The 18,433-nt window shown below is 42.4% G+C and overlaps 1 protein-coding gene across 1 annotated transcript; it reads right to left on the bottom strand.

The window, feature by feature from the left end:
* Positions 1-3,899: 3,899 nt before the first annotated feature.
* On the bottom strand, positions 3,900-16,369 carry PGRMC2 (progesterone receptor membrane component 2). Its single transcript, XM_005525542.3, has 3 exons — positions 16,039-16,369; positions 6,157-6,312; positions 3,900-5,116 (listed from the first exon to the last, which is right to left on the bottom strand). The coding sequence occupies exons 1-3, from the start codon at positions 16,364-16,366 to the stop codon at positions 5,019-5,021; spliced, it is 582 nt and encodes a 193-aa protein (XP_005525599.1). The 5' UTR covers positions 16,367-16,369; the 3' UTR covers positions 3,900-5,018.
* Between the last annotated feature and the right edge of the window lie 2,064 nt (positions 16,370-18,433).

The raw sequence follows: 18,433 nt of genomic DNA, 5'->3' as shown, positions 1-18,433 counted from the left end.
CCCCCCCAAAAGTTTGAAGAAAAACAACTTTAAAGAGTGTAAGGCTGTAGATTTGCATGAGAATTTCTGCTGCACTGTGTTGGGGAAACCCAGCCTGGTGAATGTAGAAGTGCTTCTTGGAATCCAAGCCAGCTTTCTTCAGAAGAAGAATCAAAAGAAAAATGTTAATTTAAATTTGTCATATGATTGAGTATTTGTCAAGAATATGACAGATGAATGACAAACATGGGGCAAGGCAAGGAGAGTGAATACTTCACCTGGCCTCTAGAGCTGCTCAGTGCCCCTTGAGTGAGCTGGACAAAGACACCGCCCAAGTCCAGCCACAACACTGGCTCCCTCTCAGGAATGCCCCTTCCACTTCCCAAGGGATTCAATCTTCCCTCTCTTCCCTTGCAGATAGTGGAAGAAACAATCCTTGCATTGCTCATGGTTTCGCTGTCTGGCTTCAAGTGGCTCATCATCTCTGAGTAATTGATGGACCTTGGTGCAGGGCCAGAACTCTGAACACGCATAGCTGTGTATGCAGCATCCCTTCCCATGCCTTTTAGGTCCATTTATTCCAACCTTAACCTATGTCTTAAGACTGGTTGTGTTCTAACAGTGGTCTAGGATTGACCACTTTGCAAGTTAGATCTTGTCTAAAAATTCTCCTGTGTGCTTGCTGAAGAATTTCTAGGTTTGTCTTTATTTGTCCTGTTGATGAATAACTGTACAAACACTTCAAAACATTGCCCTACCTAAAACCAGATTTTTGTCATGCTCAAAATACTGGATTCTAACAGCTTTCTAAACCAGAAGATTCAGACTGGCTCTTGTTCCTGTTGGAAACCAGATAATGTTTTCCTGCACTGAGCAGCAGTAGCCTGTCTGTGTTTTAACAGGAATTTGGATTGTTGTGGGAGATAAAGCATTAGAATTCGTGGAAAACAGTTTGTATTCATGGCAGCCTCCACGCTGCAGCCTTTGCTTCAGGCACTGCTGAGGTGACAAACGACACTCCCTCAGCTCCAGGCTGAGAGGACACTTAGGATTAGTTGAGGATCTCTTCCTGACAAATCCCAGGGCTACACCAGGCTTCATCTGTCATCTCAAGTTATTTTCTTCTCTGCTGTCTTCAGCCTCTGTGCTTTTGGGATTTGAGGTAAACAACCCTTCACCTGCATTTCAGCCAACCCTGGCACACAGGTTCTGTCAAAGCAAGTTTAAACCCCATCTGTGAGCACCTGTTAAGAAACATTCACCTTTAACTATAAATTACAAGCAAGGAGAAGGATTTGCTTTCCATCTGCAAGCAAGTCTGCAAGCCAGAGTTACATTATTACTCACATTAAAGGGGAAAGGAATAAATAGCCAAATCTTTTTCATGTATTATTTCATACAGAGGAATAGTACCTCTTCCTAGAGGAAATAAAACCCCACAAACTCTTACTGTATTGTCAAACAGAATATTGCCAGAGACTCAAACAAAGCCTAGGAAAGGTTTAACTGCTCCCTGCCCTTTACAGTAAAGACAGTAAAATCAAACTTACTTTACAGCAAAAAAAGAAAAATTTAGAAAATAGCTCAGAACTGAGATATTTAAAGTGAAACAGCAGAGTGCCAAAATGATTTTATGTGCTGTGTCCAACTCTGAACGATAGAAAATTTATGCCTTCATCAAGGAAAAGTAGATCTAGCTCAATAAAAAGATACAAACAAGTAAAAAAGCATGTGAGATAATTCTGCAGTCCTTACTGGAAATTCAAAATGTTCAGATCAAGAAACAGCATGGTACTTTTCCAAGGAGGTTTGAAAATATATCGCCTGCCAAAATGAAGCATTTTTGGGAAGTGGTGTACAAGATAAGGCAGAAGTGTCAAAATAAATGATGACTAAAACTAATTTAACACCAAGTCTAGCCTAGGAAAACAAGTAATATATTACACTAGAAATGTATTTTGTTTCTGAAGATGAGACATTCTTCCATCAAGACCCTCATGTTGCTTAAACAAAATTTACCGCAGTATCAATGTGCCTGTCATTTTACCTAACAGTGATTTTTGACCGAGTGATTGACACAAATGTTCCAAGATTGAACACCTCCATCAAATTTTTATAATAATTGCACTGGATGTTATGCTAAATTATGCTTTGTGTCAACTTCTTACAGATATGAAAGCTACAGTGTGCTTTAAAGCACTTTTTTTAGATTGTCAGTTTTAGATCACTAGTGACTTTGTACGTAGGATGGATGAAGTTAATTTAAATCCACTAAACATTAAGTTTATAGAATGTTCTGCTGCCATAGGACAAGTTTTGTATTCTTCATAGTTACCATTAAGGTACTTTAAAGCAAAACTCACTCTTTACCCATCTTGTTGTTCAGTTAATCCTGAAAGTTAAATTTTAAGCATTGTCCTAAAGCAATTTTAAAACCCCAGCAACAGAACTACACATAACTTCACTGTGATTAAGCTTCACTGTCTTTTTGATAGCAAGGGAAAGAAAAGGCTGCACTTGGGGTAGTAAGTCACAGCAGATACCAAACTACTCTTCCTTCAAGTTACCTTTCTTTCACCGCTAGGAAGTTAGTCCATCAAGCACATACAAGCACTAATGGAGGAGGAGCAGCTAATGCTACAGCTGTGCGTGGTGTAGCAAAACCAACAGCTGTACTGAGTGAAGAGCAGAGAAACAGCAAGTGTCAAGAGCTTCCAGCTATGACTTTATAGCAGAAGCTGTAACACAAACATTTTCATGTGGAAGCCTGGAGACTAACAACCTAATCCGACTGAGGATCCTAAGGGATAGTTGGGCAAGCTGCCTTTTCTTGTTCCACAGCCAGACAAGCTGGGTGCCATGACGAGGTGCAACAGCTGTGCAATAGCTAAAAGTGAAAGGCGTACTGTAAATGCAGTATAAAACCTTTTATAGTGAAACTTACCTAGAAGAAAAAAAATTCCCTAGTGAAGCATCCAGATACAGAACTGGTGTTTAATTACTCCCAGCCCCTGTCCTATGCAAGGAAGCTTTTATTTATCCTGTTGGTTCCCACTGCTCCATCTAAACCACGTATTTCTGTGGTTAGTTACAGCAGCATGCCCAGCATTTCAGCAGTTAGATGATTAGCAGACACTCAATCCAAGCCTGGACACTGCACTGTTGCTCAGCTCGTGACTCAAGCAGAAGCCAGTGCTTACTGATTTCGCACCTCCCAGGAGTGTCAAACCTCTACAGGAGCCTGCAAGCACAACTTCTATGGAGAAACAGCTCCATTTCTATTACTTCTTCCATGCCAAAACAATTCTATTTCAAGGCTGGAGATGAAAGAAAGGGAGTTCATTCTGCCTTCTAGGACACGTGAGTTACACACGATTCCACAGAGGAGTTTTTGTTTATTTGTTTCATTTACATCAAAATGAATCTCTTTCAGTCAAATATGAATAAAAAAAGTAGTCATCCCTGGAATTTCAGAGTTTACAGTTCAACAGCATGTAAAACAGAAGTAGATCTAGCTCAATTTTGTTACAAATTGTAACTGTAGACTTAACACAGGTGAAATCTGCAACCAGAGGTACAAACATGAGCCACAAGGCTGCTGTTCTTGTCCTGTTAATGCCATGTGACATATTCCTTATACTCTATATTACACTCAGTTACTAAAATGCGTTCTTTACATCACTTTCCCCTGCACCACCATAAATTCACTGGCATAGGATTAGTCTCTTAAACACAGCTTACCTGAGTAAGTCTTCAAGATTCCTCAACAGCTGGGACTTGAAAGGGAAAATAACTCCACCAGGACAAAGAGCAGTATTAATAGCAGTGGCTGCTTCATCTATCCAAGATTTTTCCCCCTTTTTATTGCATCATATTCCAGCTCTGCTTAACAGCTTCTAGACAAAGTCTGACAGCACATGTGGTATTGTACATGCTTTATTAAAATGGTACTCGTATTTACAATATCTGCAGAAACAATCCCTCCCAAGTCTTGCATTCAGACAGACACACACACAGACACACGCGCGCAACGCCCCTTCACTCTACGGGGGTGTGAAGGCTATGCTCCCAAGAGTTAGGCAGCTTCTGGAAGAGGAGGAAGGGAGACTTTTTGTGTGTTTGTATTTCATTAAAAAGAAGCATGGGAGTATGCATTTGGCCATCACAATGCTAATTTAAGTATATGTAGTATTAACATATGGCAGTAACACTGAGTACTCCTCTTTTACATTCTATACACAGAATGACATCAAGGTTTTCCAGTCAACAGAACATTCCAATTCAGTCTCACTGCTGCTTGTAGTGACTATGAAACCGCAATTTGGGGGCTGTCCCTTAAAACAATTCAAGTTTATGTAAGCGAAATAAGGCACAATTAATATTTGATTTGATTTAGAGGATGGAAAAAAGGTGGGGAGGCAGGCTTCAGATAACAGTTGTTGTAGAAGAAACTTTTTTACCCAATCCTTTTGAGAAAAGGATGAATTTTATCCCCATCCTAATCTATGTGGACTTCTCTTAGAGAACTGAAGTACTCTGCTGGGCTACTAACGCCCACATACAAAACAAAACTGGAAATTCACATTTTTAACACCGGCTGCAGTAGTCTAATCTACTGATGCTGATGTGTATGAGTATATCTTTCTTTTAATGCTGAAGGAGAAGACACACACAAAACAAGATTCAAACCTTCCTCTGAGCTTGAAGACTCACGTCTTTTAGAGAGCTTGTAAGGTACACTAGTTGAAGGCTTCAGCTTACTGATAAAAAGGAATAGCATTTTTGCCTTTAAATCCCTGGCCCCTCTTCACTAACGAAGCCTAACCAGACATTACAAATAAACTGCAACAAAAAATTTGGCAGCACAAAGAATGTCTAGTATTCAAATCTTCATTTGTGAGTATATTATTTTCCTTGTACAAAACCTGTTGAATGTTTTTTCGCAGCAGATGAACTGTACCCAAAGATGCAGGACATTCTGTGATGGGGAATAAGAGGTTGCAGTTCCGAAGGCCCCTGACTTTGGTTGTTTACAAAGTTCATTCCTGTTTAGTGTGATCCTTGGTATCTTCCTCATCTGTGTATTCTGATGGTTCTTCCCCTGGTTTTAGGAGTCTACCTACGTAGTCATATTTTTCTGAAAGAGATTTATGATTCCATTAACAATTAAATACAGCTGCATTTGCTTGCTAGCCCATACTACTGCAAATTCACTTTTTCTCCTACACACTACAGTTCTAAATCTCAATCACTGAAATTGATGGTAATTTAGCAGCAAGCTCAGCCTTCTAAAGCAATCTTTCTACCATTACTTTCTCTAACTGTGAGTACTTAGTTTCCATTCTCCTCTAGCTGATCAGGCAAGATTTATCACCCAAGGGCTAAAAACCACTGCTCTTCAATGCTTCAGCCTGTTTTAAGTTTGTGTGAAAATGATTCCCCCTCCCTCCAGAGCCATACTTCCATATTTGTCAGAAATTATTTCAAGATAAACTCGTTCAACCCTTTAAGTTAAAACAACTCTTAGTCCTAATGATAATTCCATGGCATCCAAAGCCAACAACCTTGAGCGGGAGTTCCACCAGCTAGGCTGATGAGATTTGGGAGTGAAATTCTGTGCTGAAAAGCTAAGAGAACAGTTTTCTTGTATGGAATTAAAAGGTTAAAAAAGCTTTAGTGACATATAGGGAAAGCCTCTGTGGAAGAAAGGCCTGAAATCCCTGGTCTGGTCTTAACAAAGTTACACTGCACCCACATGAGAGGGGACCTTGCTGCAGTCTGCACCTCCCTTATGAGGGGGACAAGGAGGGGCAGACACTTCACTGTGGTGACTAGTGACACAACCCCCAGGCTGTATCAGGGGAGGGCTAGACTGGCTGTTAGAGAAAGGCTCTTCATCCAGAGGATGGCTGGGCATTGGCACAGGCTCCCCAGGGTACCAGCACCAGCCTGACAGAGTTCAAGCAGTGTTTGGACAATGCTCTCAGGCACAGGGTGGGATTTTTGGGGATGGTCCTGTGTTGGACTAGGAGTTGAAATTGATGATCCTTTGGGGTCCCTTCTAAACCAGCATATTCTCTGATAATATTACTGTCAACATCTTTAAAACCTTCCCCAAGCCCAAATCAGTAATTTTTATTACAATTATTTCCTTAAGCTGATAATTTGAGAATTTACCTTTAAATTGCATTTCCCACTCTCTTACACTTTCCATCTGTACAGCATTTAAGTCCGATAGGTCATCATATTCATCTCTGAGTGCATCTTTATCTAGACAGAAAGTTGCTAGTCCCCTGGAGGCATCTCTGCCAGCAAATATTCCATATGGACCCTCTGAAAACAAAAAGACAAAATTGATACCTTCACGTCTTTGCTTATAGCGATCAAATCTCAGTTCTTTACGTAGTCTGCCAAAGCCATACATTAAATTTCTGCACTGATGGGAACAGCAGCAGTTTCAATGCCATGGCTGCTTGACATTCAACAGCACTGCAATTCAATCTTTAATATCACTAGGAGATAAAGTCTGCTGAGAGAAGCAGAACCACAAAAATAGCTTTGAAGGGGTATCTGGAAAAATCCCTGTCAGTTGATGCAAGCCAGTTGAGGCAAATTCCAAAGGGACCAGAGGCTGGAATTCAAAAGAAATATACTTCTATTAAGCAACACACTGAATATTTACAAGTTGGGTATGAACAGGAGCAAACTGCATAGACATCTTAATTAGAAATCCATTATTATAAATAAATAGAACTTAAGAGAGCTAATTAATGATTTCACTTCACTTGCAGAATCACAAGAACTTTCTGCACCTTTTGTGACATTTCTTACTTCTGAGTAAATCATCTCACTTATTTTGGGCAGCAGATCCCCTAGACCCTTAGCCTGTAACGCTCTTGAAAACAACACAAATTGTCACATTAGGAATGTGCAGCAACTGCTTCCTCTGTACTTTTTGACCAATGAAAAGCAGTACAAACATCCCAATAAAATTTTGAGCAATGACTGTGAAATAAGTATTATTACCAAGAGAAATGGACGATTTGTAAACCAACAATTTGCAGGGTAAGGTTGGTAACTGGCTTTCCCAAATTTTAATTAACTGAAAGAACTTTAAACATATTGTTATCTTAGATTTTTTTGATCTAAAACCAAACACCTTAAATTGAGATCAATTAAAAAACCCAAACCAATACAAAAAAAACCAAAAACCCAAACAAAACAAAAAACCAACCAACCAAAAAAAATACACCCCAAAAAAACACACTTTAAAATTTTCTGCACTAACTGCAGCAGCCTAGCACCACGGAGATATCCAAGCCTTGCTACAGAGTGGTCCCTGCTTGGCGGTAAACAGGCCAGAACCCTTCTCTGGCTTACCTCTCAACAGTGGCCGTCAGCCTGAAGAAAAGGCAGCACCCATGGGCAAGAATGAACACAAGCAAGTGGCAACACACTGTCCTTCACCCCCTCTATTGCCTGCTGGAGCACCTCAGACCTCTTCTGCACCAGGATGAGCCATGGGGAATCATTCCGAAAGGCTGGTTCCTCCCAGGCCGCTCGCTCCAGCCACCACACCTATCTGCTCCTGCCGGGCATTGACTCCAGGGCTGAGACACAGGCTGAATGCAGCAGGGAGAATTCCTGAAGCGGGGAACCCGAGTACCATATGGATTAGAAGAAACTACGTCCTCACCAGAACTGGTGTCGTCTCTCCACCCCAGAGTGCTTGGCATTGTAAGCTGCTTACAGTCAAACCTGAGAACAGAAGGTTGTCCTGTGTGCCAAAGACAATTCCCTCGTCTCTCTGGAAATAAACCAACTGATTTCAAAGCACAATTTCACGAGAAGTAGATATTAGAGCATGAACTATCAGCTGGAAGTTTGCACTGTATCAGTCTGACCATAATGATGAACTCTGTGCTCATCCCTTCAGGTATTCAGCTCCAAGAACAGCATTCATGAGAACTACCTCGGGGATCAGGGACTACAAGGTACAGTTCTCTAGGGAAACCAAGTCAAGAGGGCTATCCTTTCCTATTTGCATTCTGAATTAGGTATTTATTTGAAAAGCAGGATTTAGAGACTGAAATCAATCCTATACCAATGCACTCGACATGCTCAGTCACTTCCACAGTACAGGCCAAGAGGCAGCAATGACCATCATCTGCGACACAACACAGAGTTTCTTCAAGCAAAAAATCCTGCTTCAAGCAAAACAGCAATCATTCAAGTGATCTCGCTTTTGATGTTCTCAATGAAGAACATGGGAGCTATCAACAGCTCTTATAAACAGCTCTTACAAATTAGTAAATCCTTAAAAGCAATTATAAATTGTTGCTTAGTGACCCACCAACAGTATTATTCTGTCCCCAGTTTTTCCTTTCTCTGAAGTGTTTCAAGCTAATGTGTCTATAAATCCTACGATTTGCACAAGGTGTAACTCTGGCTAATCAGAGAGTAGCACCCTGCTCCCCTTCCCTTCTACCCTGCATTTAGTGGTTTTCAGAGTTTCTCAGCACCTGCCTAGATGCTACCTCTTAGTCCACCAACTTGATTCCAATTATTTATATTAAAAAGAGAATGATATTAATTTATCTGTATCAAACACTGAACATTCTTAAATCTCAATAACACAATTGAAAGCATCAAAACTTTTAGAATACATCAGCTTGCATTAAGATTAATTGATGCAAAATAGCTGCAAGTATCTTGTAATCTCAGATGCTATTACACCAATATCTTTTTTCTTTCCTAAAACTGAATTTGAACTTCAACATTCCAGAATGTTTATTACAGAAGTATTCAGAAGTCACATAGGAATCACCAAGTCAGGTCCAAGCACTCAGTGGAATGCTTACTTGTTAAAACCAACCTTTGGACTCAGCAGACAGCATCTGAAATTTCAGCTCTGCAAATGTAACTTAGAAATGTGTTCTATTCTTAATCCTATACTAAAAGGTAAATATTGAATTGTGATTATTAGTAAATGGGGCAAGCTTGGCTTCACCTTGGTTGCTAAAGCAGAAGTTCAGAGATCTCAGTATGAGCAATCTACTTCAAGATTTAAAGCTTCCATTCAGGTGCTTTTACACAGAGGTTAACTACAGTATTTTATATTAATACAAAACATACAGATCTGGGGCTCTGCTCTAGGTCCTAGTTTATTAGTCACTTTTATATAAAAAACTGGTGCAACAGTCTGAAAAGGCTATTTTGCATATCAGATTTCACTGCACTTGGAGAAGTGTCCAGGAAGGTGCCAGAACAAAAAATCCCAGGGAGAAAATATCCTTCAGGAACGTGATTGAGGCAGAGACATCAGTGCAATCCCAGACACACTCCCAGGGAGCTCTTTCATGGCCTGATGCAATTTACTCTGCAAGCCCTACCCACAGTCCTTCTTTCCTTTCCTTTTGTCTGCCCACCTATTTAGCCTGGCTCCTGCTGTAAATAATTGATTGCAGCCTGACATGACAGACACGCTGAAGAGAGGGCAGGAAGAGCAGCTTGTAGCACAGGTATGTAAACCAAAACAAGTTTCTGAGACAGTATCACAAAATTTCAGTGGTGTTTTTTTTGCTGTATCCCCAAATTAGGCATTTCACAGTCAAATATGTCTTTAAAAAATTCTCCTCCCACTTCTACTTGGTATAGTACAACAACAAGAGTCAGAGAAATGTCAAAACCAATTGAAGCACGTCTGCTACACGTTACTTGGTTAGATGGAGGTATGACTCTTCCATAAAGGAAAGCTGTTCCTTGAAGAATGCTTTTCTTCCCATTATGGTTTTCACATTTAAACAACTCTGTTTCAGAGCCTTTGTTTATTTTAGCCCTGAGACTAGTTATCAAGCCCACATATTTGCCTGCCTCTCTCCACATCTGTGCCATGTTCATACACTGCATTTCCCCTGTATAAAGTCCTCATCTACCTGACAACTCCACCTTGTATGAACTACACCCTTCTCTAAGCTACAACACAAGCAAAACGTTGCTACCCACCACCTACAGAGCTTCACTTCCTTTCAGAATCTTGGTAAGAATTTAGTAGCCTTGATGAATCTGACATCCTGTTCAGCCTGACAATTGTCTTTATTCACAATAAACTGGGTATCTTGAGAACCGGTCAAGTTGAAGTCTCTTCGGACCATAAAAATACATTCAAAGTTTCTGCATCTCCTAGCACTGTTTTGGTTCTCTAATGAAGATTTAATTTCTCTTTTCAGACAAAGAAAAATCTACTCAACCTAAAGCAACACATTAAAAATTCTGAACCATGAAGTTTTTATTTGGAAGCACTGCTTCTAGTCACTTCCTCCAAAACAGGGTGAACTGGATCTTGGAACAGCACATGTTTCAATTTTCAGCCAGGTTGGTCAATAGTTCCCTCAGCAAAACCTATGCCAGTATCCAACTTCAGAGTATATCCCTGGTTGCCAAAGAGGCTCCCTACTGTTTCAGTTTGGTAGCAGCTTTGTGGAACATCCCAGACCATTACTCCAACACCAGTAACAAAGGTGAATGTTGCACACTGAACTTTGGATTGCTCCAAGGGGCAGCACAGTCCACAGATAGCCACATGTGGACTTTATAGCTAATGAAGTGATAGGTGAGCTAAAAATCGTATTCATTTTCACAAGATCAAGGTCCATGTGATTTCTCTAAAGAAGCTGCAGAGGTTAACCACAACATTCAGTTTTAAACCAGCAGCTTTGGTTTCTTCAAAGCAATCACCAGATATGCATCTGTGGGCTCCATACACCCAGTTTTGTCTGAAATTTAGATACTCATGGACAACACTTGTTAATCTGCAGACAAGAGGAAGGACTAATCTCCCTTTCATGTAAGTTAAGGTAAAGGGAGACAGGCTACAAAATTATTAACTGTATAATTCAATTGCTTTGCCTACTTTTTCCACTCCAAACTGAAGTGAAACCTTCACTGGCAGTTTCAAATTTTATAATCTGAATCCTGATACATGTTTGTTCAGTGTTGTATCTTTCATGACAGAATGAAAAAGCTGGAAGTTTGACTAAGCCATTTGGAGATGTAACTTGAAAGCAGAAGGTTTCTAATAACATTTATCACTGGGAATTCAAGGTCACATAATTTTAACTTTAGTGCTCCAGATTTACATGACAAGGAAGATATGGGTCAATTTTAACTTACAACTTGCATGGAAATTATGTCTTCTTAGGAAACCAATCCACATGCTAAATGGGAACGAACTCTACAGATGTGAACTCTACATGCTAAGATGGGAACTGCCCAGAAACAGGAGTCTAAACCTGACTCCACAGGCACAAAGCCAGGGAGTCTCACTCTCTCTTTTGATTACTTGCTTTTTAACTCTGTGGGGAAAAAAAAAAAAAGAAAAAAGTGCAAGAATCAATGACCCAATTTCAACTTAAGGGGCACATGACAAGCACTGGTAAGAGAGCCTGTAGGCCAGCAGTCAGGAGCTTTCTGGAAGATAGCTGCATTCTTGAGAAGGGCCTGGATTCCACATCTTGGTTTAGCGTGAAATGCTCTGACCACCAGTTTATTTCCTAATCAGACAAACAATGCTGGCTGGGTTCAGTGAGAATGATGCTGCTGTGTACTGGACTTAACATCTGCATGTCACTAACAATGATGTCACTATCACATTTCATGTATCCTGCTTTGAGCACACCTGCTTTATTAGGCCCCTCAAATGTAGATGACTCAATGAACTCAGAGGTGTTTTCCAGCCTAATCAATTCTGTGACTGGAACATGATTGGTTTAAACAAGAACTAGGAATTTACACAGACCTATTATGAAACATACAGTTGTTCAAGTTTTAAGGAATATAATGAGGTTGTGAAGAAGGGGGAAAGAAATTTAAAAAACAAGAAAGAGATGACGGACACAGAGCAGAAGCAGAGGAGGAGACAGAGTGCTGATCTTCCTGCACAAAAGCACTTTACTGCTCTCCATGAACATGGCCTGGAGGCTCAGAACAACCTCTACCCTGGTAGCAAAGGCACTACTCCCTTTAACCAGAAGTATGGAAACAATCCCTCACCAATATGTGTGTATACACCTTTTGGTTTTACTGCTTCTGGCTGGAACTCCACTTCTTTAACCAGAAATTCTATTTCTCTGAAAAGCTGCATCCCAGGGCGAGAGACACTTCCACTACATAGACAATCAAAAAGAGCTGACAAACATCAGAACCACTGAGAAGACCTTTCACACTTTACAGAAAACATTTCTTTCCCCCAGTCTCATCCTCTGTACTTATCTGTAACCCCTCAGACTGTTGTGTTCTTAAGATAAGGCCACCCTTAACAGTATTCTCCAAACACAACGTATGTAGAGTCCCTCCTGCAACATTTCACTCTAACCATACCCTTGGAAAGGATGTATGGAAAAGCACCATTGCCATGTGGTCAAGGGACAAAGTTCAATCTATGGCCCTCAATTCCAAAGGAAGTCTAACAGCATGAAATTATTTTTATAAAATTATTGGAAAAAATGACAGCTGTTCATGACAACAAAATAGAGGCAGTTTTCCCCCCATGGAAACTGTATTATGATGGAATATTTTTGTGGAACTACTACTATCTAATCTATTCTTCTTGGCAAACTTGGAAAATCAGAAATCTTCATGACATTGTGTAAGACAGGTGGGATGAGAAATGAGTTGACAGCAACAACATACTGCAGTGAAGGAAAGTCAGGAAATTGATTTTTTTAAGATCATGAAACATTAAGAACCAAGAAGTGACGTGAACAGTTGCAAACTCAGGGTTGCACATAATCTTGCTTTGTCATGCTCAAAGACGCGTATTTTTCATAAATACACAAAGTATTTACTATGTTAATCAAAACCTATTTACAGCATTACCTTGGCATGCAAACTTAACTTCTAAATATTAAGATTTGCTGACATAAAGTACACTAACTCTTACAATGCTCTTCTACTGACAAATATACAACCAGAAATCTTGATCCAAACAAACACACAAAGTTCAATGTTACAATAAATGAGAAGTAGCAAACTGTGTCTCATTGTAAGATCTAAAACCAACACAGCACACACAGAAGGTATAAATGACTAGACCCTAAGTTATGAGATGTGATTACAGATGGGAAATCGTCCCAATAGAGGTTCTCTAACAGTCTGGTTATGTGATATTTTTAATAGTGAACCACTAATTATTTACTTTATTTCTTTTGGAGTTTGTGGATGCTAAAGGGAAAGGCAATTAATTAGAGTTAATAATCAGTCAAAGCATTCTAGGTCACTTACTCACCTGGGCACAAGCAGAAGTGGAATTTAATACACCTAAATAAAGTCTTGAAACAGTGTATTTGCAGGACAAGGCAGCATTTTGGAAAAGAACTTGGCAAGTAAAGTTTTAAATTAAGAGTTCAATGTAAGCAAAGTGGTTTTTTGAGGCACAGACTGTTACATGTGCACTGTAGCCTTTCTTTACTCCTAGCTAAAATACATTAAGAAATACTGAACACTAACAGGATACCAATGAGGTAAACTGTGGAAGGCTTAAAGAAGACAACATGAGAAACAAACACACACACACACACACACAAAAAAAAAAAAAAAAAAAAAGAAACATTTGGATTAAATGTTCAAGAAAATGAAGTTTTCAGTCATGGCTGTTTGAAAGGATGGTTTCAACACTCTATCATTATTTAAAAATACCTTAACTGCTTGTTTGTAAAGGGCTCTTCAATGAAATGGACAAAAGTGTAACAGGATTTGCTGGACAGAAACTTAAAACCAGGAGAACTTTGAATAAAATCAGAAGTTTGGTGGAAACTTTAAAAGCATCTCAATTGTTGGACAAAAATCTGGACTAGATGACAATTTTGTGCATTTTAAACTTTCTGCCGTAAGAAGAAAAAAAAATTAACACCTTGGCATCCAAACTACACTGAAAGAGAAAAAATAGACCATACTATGAAGACATGAGAATCCACCAGAGGCAGCCACGTCATTAAACATTAACCCAGCCCTCCAGACTTGCTGAAAACCGACAGTGAGCCCTCAGCCCCTGCTTCCCACTGCCTTCAAAACTAAAGCACTCTCTCTTCACATCAGTACCTCAACCAGCTACTAAAGGCTCACAGTCAGAGCCTGAAATATCAGCAAAGCCAATGTCCTCAGCTCTTTCTTCTGTTAAAATTTGGCCACGCTTTGTTGGTATGTTTTGCACTTCCCTTGCCATGCTCCAGCTATGAGACATAAAATTTCCATGGGAACTGCTGTGGACATCTGGCTACTCTGGCTGAAGTCTTACTGAAAAGATCTCTACCAGCTGTAGGAGACTTTTCCACCTGAATTCTTTGGTTTTAAAGGCCTGTAAACTACCTACTAGTATTTTTCTTTTCGGCCACAAAACAGTTGCAAGAAAAAAATTCCCTGATATGTATCCAAAAAGGGAAACCACGTCAGCACGATTCAAAAATCATCATGTTTGGCAGAGAACACACAGTGATGATGTACTGGTTGAGCTTTACATGCAACATCCCAAGTAACAGGCCTGACAGACGAAAACGATGTCACTTTTGTTAGAAAAAGGCAATCTTTCACTACAGGGACAAAAAAATAAAAAAGCTTTTGTCCCTCTCTATGAAAAGCTTGAACCACTGCTTTTAAGGAAACTAGCTGCTACCAGTTATCAAAAAGCAGATTGATGTCCTAGAACATTAAGTTTTAGCTTCCTAACAATAATAGGCCTCCAAAGGTTGACAGTGTGAACCACTGATGGTATCTGGAGAGGAGAGCCTAACACTCAACTGAAGTTTGATACACAAAAGGGAGAAAGTGAGTATTTAGATCATGGTTCAGTATTATTTCACAGAGCACTCTGTCAGCTTACTGGTGTTTTAAAAGTTTCATGCAGCATGTGTATTACCTGTATTTTATGTCAGCACACAGGTCTCAGTTTAAAAACTCCTAAATAAGAGACAAAAGAACTAGCCTGATTAAGTGTCATGAAAGCTGCAGCTCACCAGACTGCATTTTCTCAGCTTTACTGGTTAATAAACAACATAAAGCATGGCAAGGTACTTTGGATTCCACTGAGAACTTTTACAGCACCCAGCCAAAAAAGCATTTCAATTCAATTACAGCAGTTTCACTTTCTGCAACTGGTATCACAAACTTTGAGCGTAAAGTAGTCACAAAATTCTAGCCCAGTTCAACCATAGAACTGCTTGTCCTTTCCCTGCCAAGAAACAAAGTCTTGTAACAGGCCAGCTTTGTATTTTTCTTTTTGTAACTTCAATTATTAAATAATAATAAATGATTACTTCACTTGAATTGTTTCCTGGGGGAGCGGGAAGTATCCTCTCTCCCCTCCACCCCTTTCACAAGGAAGACTGCCATGCCTACTATGAAAACCCCTGCATAGTTTGATTACAGCAAGTTTTCCAAACCACCATTGTTTAAAGAAGAAAATTATCAGCAGTCGTAAACCTCATTTCCTTTGGCATCAGTCGTGAACACAGTGCTCACCAGTGAGTTTACCCACTTCATTATTAGGAATGCTGTTTATCATGAGAAAATATTCTGCAGTTTCACAGTGTACAAGGTGAACAAAAAACCAGAACATTTCTTTGAAGCTCGCTTTTCTGAACCTTTGAAATACACATTTCCTCTCCAAAGAGGAGTGCTGTCTGTCTGCTTACGAGATTGGCTCGATTTCTGCACTCTTCCCAACAGCAGCAACATACCAGTCCCAGAGCTCTCCTTGCCTATCTCTATCCTGGCTAAAAGTCACACTCAATACTGCATTTACACCTAAATAAATAACCAGCTGGTTGGCTTCCTCTCCTGAGCCGTAAGCGCTAGAACGAAGAAAGCACTGCTCAGCTGCACTTGAGAAACCTACTAGAAGAGACAGAAGGGAAAAAAAAATAGAATTAACCATGGCACATCCAAATCAAGGCATCTGGGAAAATGACGGCTGCCTGAGGAGAACCCAGACACGCTGAGCATCACCAATCTAACACCGCCGGTGGGTCCCAGGCCGGGACTCCCCCCATCCCCCCGCCGTCTCACCGGGCCCGTAGAACTTGCTGCCTTTGGTCACGTCGAAGACTTTGCCGTTGACAGCCAGGAGGATGCGAGGGTTGCGAGCGCCGTCGAACTCGCGCAGCTGCTCCAGGGAGAAATCCCGGCGCTTCATGCGCGGCAGCGCGGCGGCCTCGCCCTGCCGGGCCGCGCCCCCCGGCCCGCTCCGCGTTCCCCAGCGCAAGTACAGCCGGTAGGCCGCCAGCAGCGCCAGGGCCAGCAGCCCCACGCCCAGCAGCATCTCGCCGCCCGCCACGACCGCGCCGCTCGCCCGGCCGCCCTCAGTCCTGAGCCGCCCCTGCCCATCGTCCGCCATCGCTGCCCGGACAGCGCGCGCCCGCCCGGGACACGCCCGGCCACGGCCACGCCCCCTCCCACCGCCCCTCCCGCTTCCCATTGGCCGCCGGCCCGAGCCGGCCCCGCCCCCTCCCGGCTCGCGCCCCGCCGGCGAATCGGGACGCGGGCACGCCCCGCGCCGAGCCCAACGGCGCGCGCGCGCCGCTCGCGCGGGAGGGGCCTCGGCCCCCAGCGCGCGTGCGCGCGCCCCCCCCCCCCCCCTGTCTCACCTCCCCCCACCCCCCACTCCCCCCGCGCGCCCAGGTGGCGTTGGCGGGAGCGGCGGGGGCGGCGCGCGGGCGGGGGGCGGCGCCGGGGCCGTGCCGTGCGGGGTCGCTCGCGCCGCCGCCTCACGGCGGAGGGCGGGAAGCAGCGGGAGGGTCTAAGGGCGCCGCGTTAGACCCGCGGGGCGGCGGAGGGGGGGAGTGGCCGCAGGAGCGACCCGTCCCCGCCACCGGGGTGGGGGTCGAAGGCCGGCGGCTTTCGGCCACCGCGGTGCGGCCACGTCGTGCAGCGCCCGCTCGGCAGCTGCTGAGTGAGCGACACGTCTGCCTGCGCAGGGCTCTGAGGCGGCGGCGCTGCCCGTTCGGGTGACCCAGGGCCGGTCTGTGAGGCGGAGGCGGTTCAGGGGGTTGCTTGGTGCACCTCGCTGCTTAGGGTGGACCCGCGCTTCCATTTCTGGCTGTCAGAAAATGGGGTGCTTGCTAACAAAAGGGCTGATGCACTAGGATCATCCCCGCTGCTGTGAAATGTACTGGCAGCATGTAGATGGCTCTCGTATACCTCGTTACGTACTACCTGTGCTCCTCCGGAGTGAGTTCGCTCAGTTACGTGGGGAGAAAGACTTAAAGGTTTTATTGTTTCCAAGGGGGGAGATGGTGCGTGTGGATAGTATCAGCAGGAGCAGAGAAGACAAAGACCTGGAAGCAGAATTAAGGCCTTCTGCATCTCTCACTTTGTGAACGTGTTGCCAAGCAGCACTGACCATCTCATCGGGTAACACAGAAGAGGCACTCCATGAATGTGTAACAGGGCTCAGGGAATGTAAGCCTGGCTCAGCAACTCTCCCTGCGGCTGGAATGTGATACAGGGAGTACTTCGGGCTTGAGAAACCCTGTTACTCCACGTAACTCCGCGATGCTGAAGCATCCCTGCCTAATGGCAGCTTGAGGAGTAATTCACAACCATGTAACTCGCTTGGAAAACTCAAATGTTTTCACAAAGCTGGGAGGACAGTGCGAGGGACTAAACCCAGTGGGAAGTAACGTTGAGGATACTTGGCATTTTCATGAAGCCCTGAGTTTTCAACACCCTATGTAATGATTAGGTGTTTAATCTTCTGCCCTCTGAGCCGGTTCAGTAATGACTACCTCTGTGAGGAAACAGGATAAAGTTCTTGCTAGTTAAAGACCTGCAATTTAAATACTTATCACTATTCTCCTTAACCCAGCAGTCTGTATTTAATATATGTCTAAGTAAACACTATTAAGAAAGTCCTTTTATCTGAACAAGTCACAGCTTGATTGTGGTTAACAACAGTTTTTATTACAGAATTATAATATGTTTAAATTGTCTGGGCACAGCTATGGTGCAGATCAGAAAAAGACAGTCACGGTCTTATCTCTGGATTTCCATCCCTCTTAAGTTTAATACAGATTTTTCCACATCATCTTGAATCTATGTATTTAAAAGATGGGTTCAGAAAACAAAAATAAGTGATAAGAGATATGAAGTACTTTTACCCATCCTTCTAGAAAAGTCCTGCCTCTAAGTTCATCCAGAGTGGCTAAATCATTCTACATATTTTTTTGAAAAACCTGTGGTTTCCCACTGCATGAATGTGGTGGTGTGGTAAATTCCTGTCAGGAATACTTTAAGAAATTGGTGTGGCGACTCCAACCGTTCCTTTTAATTTCTTCTGTTCTGGATTCCTTCTTAAGAGATTATATTGCTACCTGGGCTTGGCTGGGGCACCTTGGCTTAGTTCTGTGAGGCATGGTGGCTATTTTGATCCCCAGATAAGAGCTGGAAACCAAGAGGAGTTTCA

This window comes from Pseudopodoces humilis, chromosome 6, assembly GCF_049639895.1.
Source record: "Pseudopodoces humilis isolate 2021_Gansu_Grassland_sample_001 chromosome 6, ASM4963989v1, whole genome shotgun sequence".
Classification (NCBI taxonomy): Eukaryota; Metazoa; Chordata; class Aves; order Passeriformes; family Paridae; genus Pseudopodoces; species Pseudopodoces humilis.
Note: the sequence above shows the minus strand (reverse complement) of the source record. Positions and strands in the feature narration are given on the sequence as shown.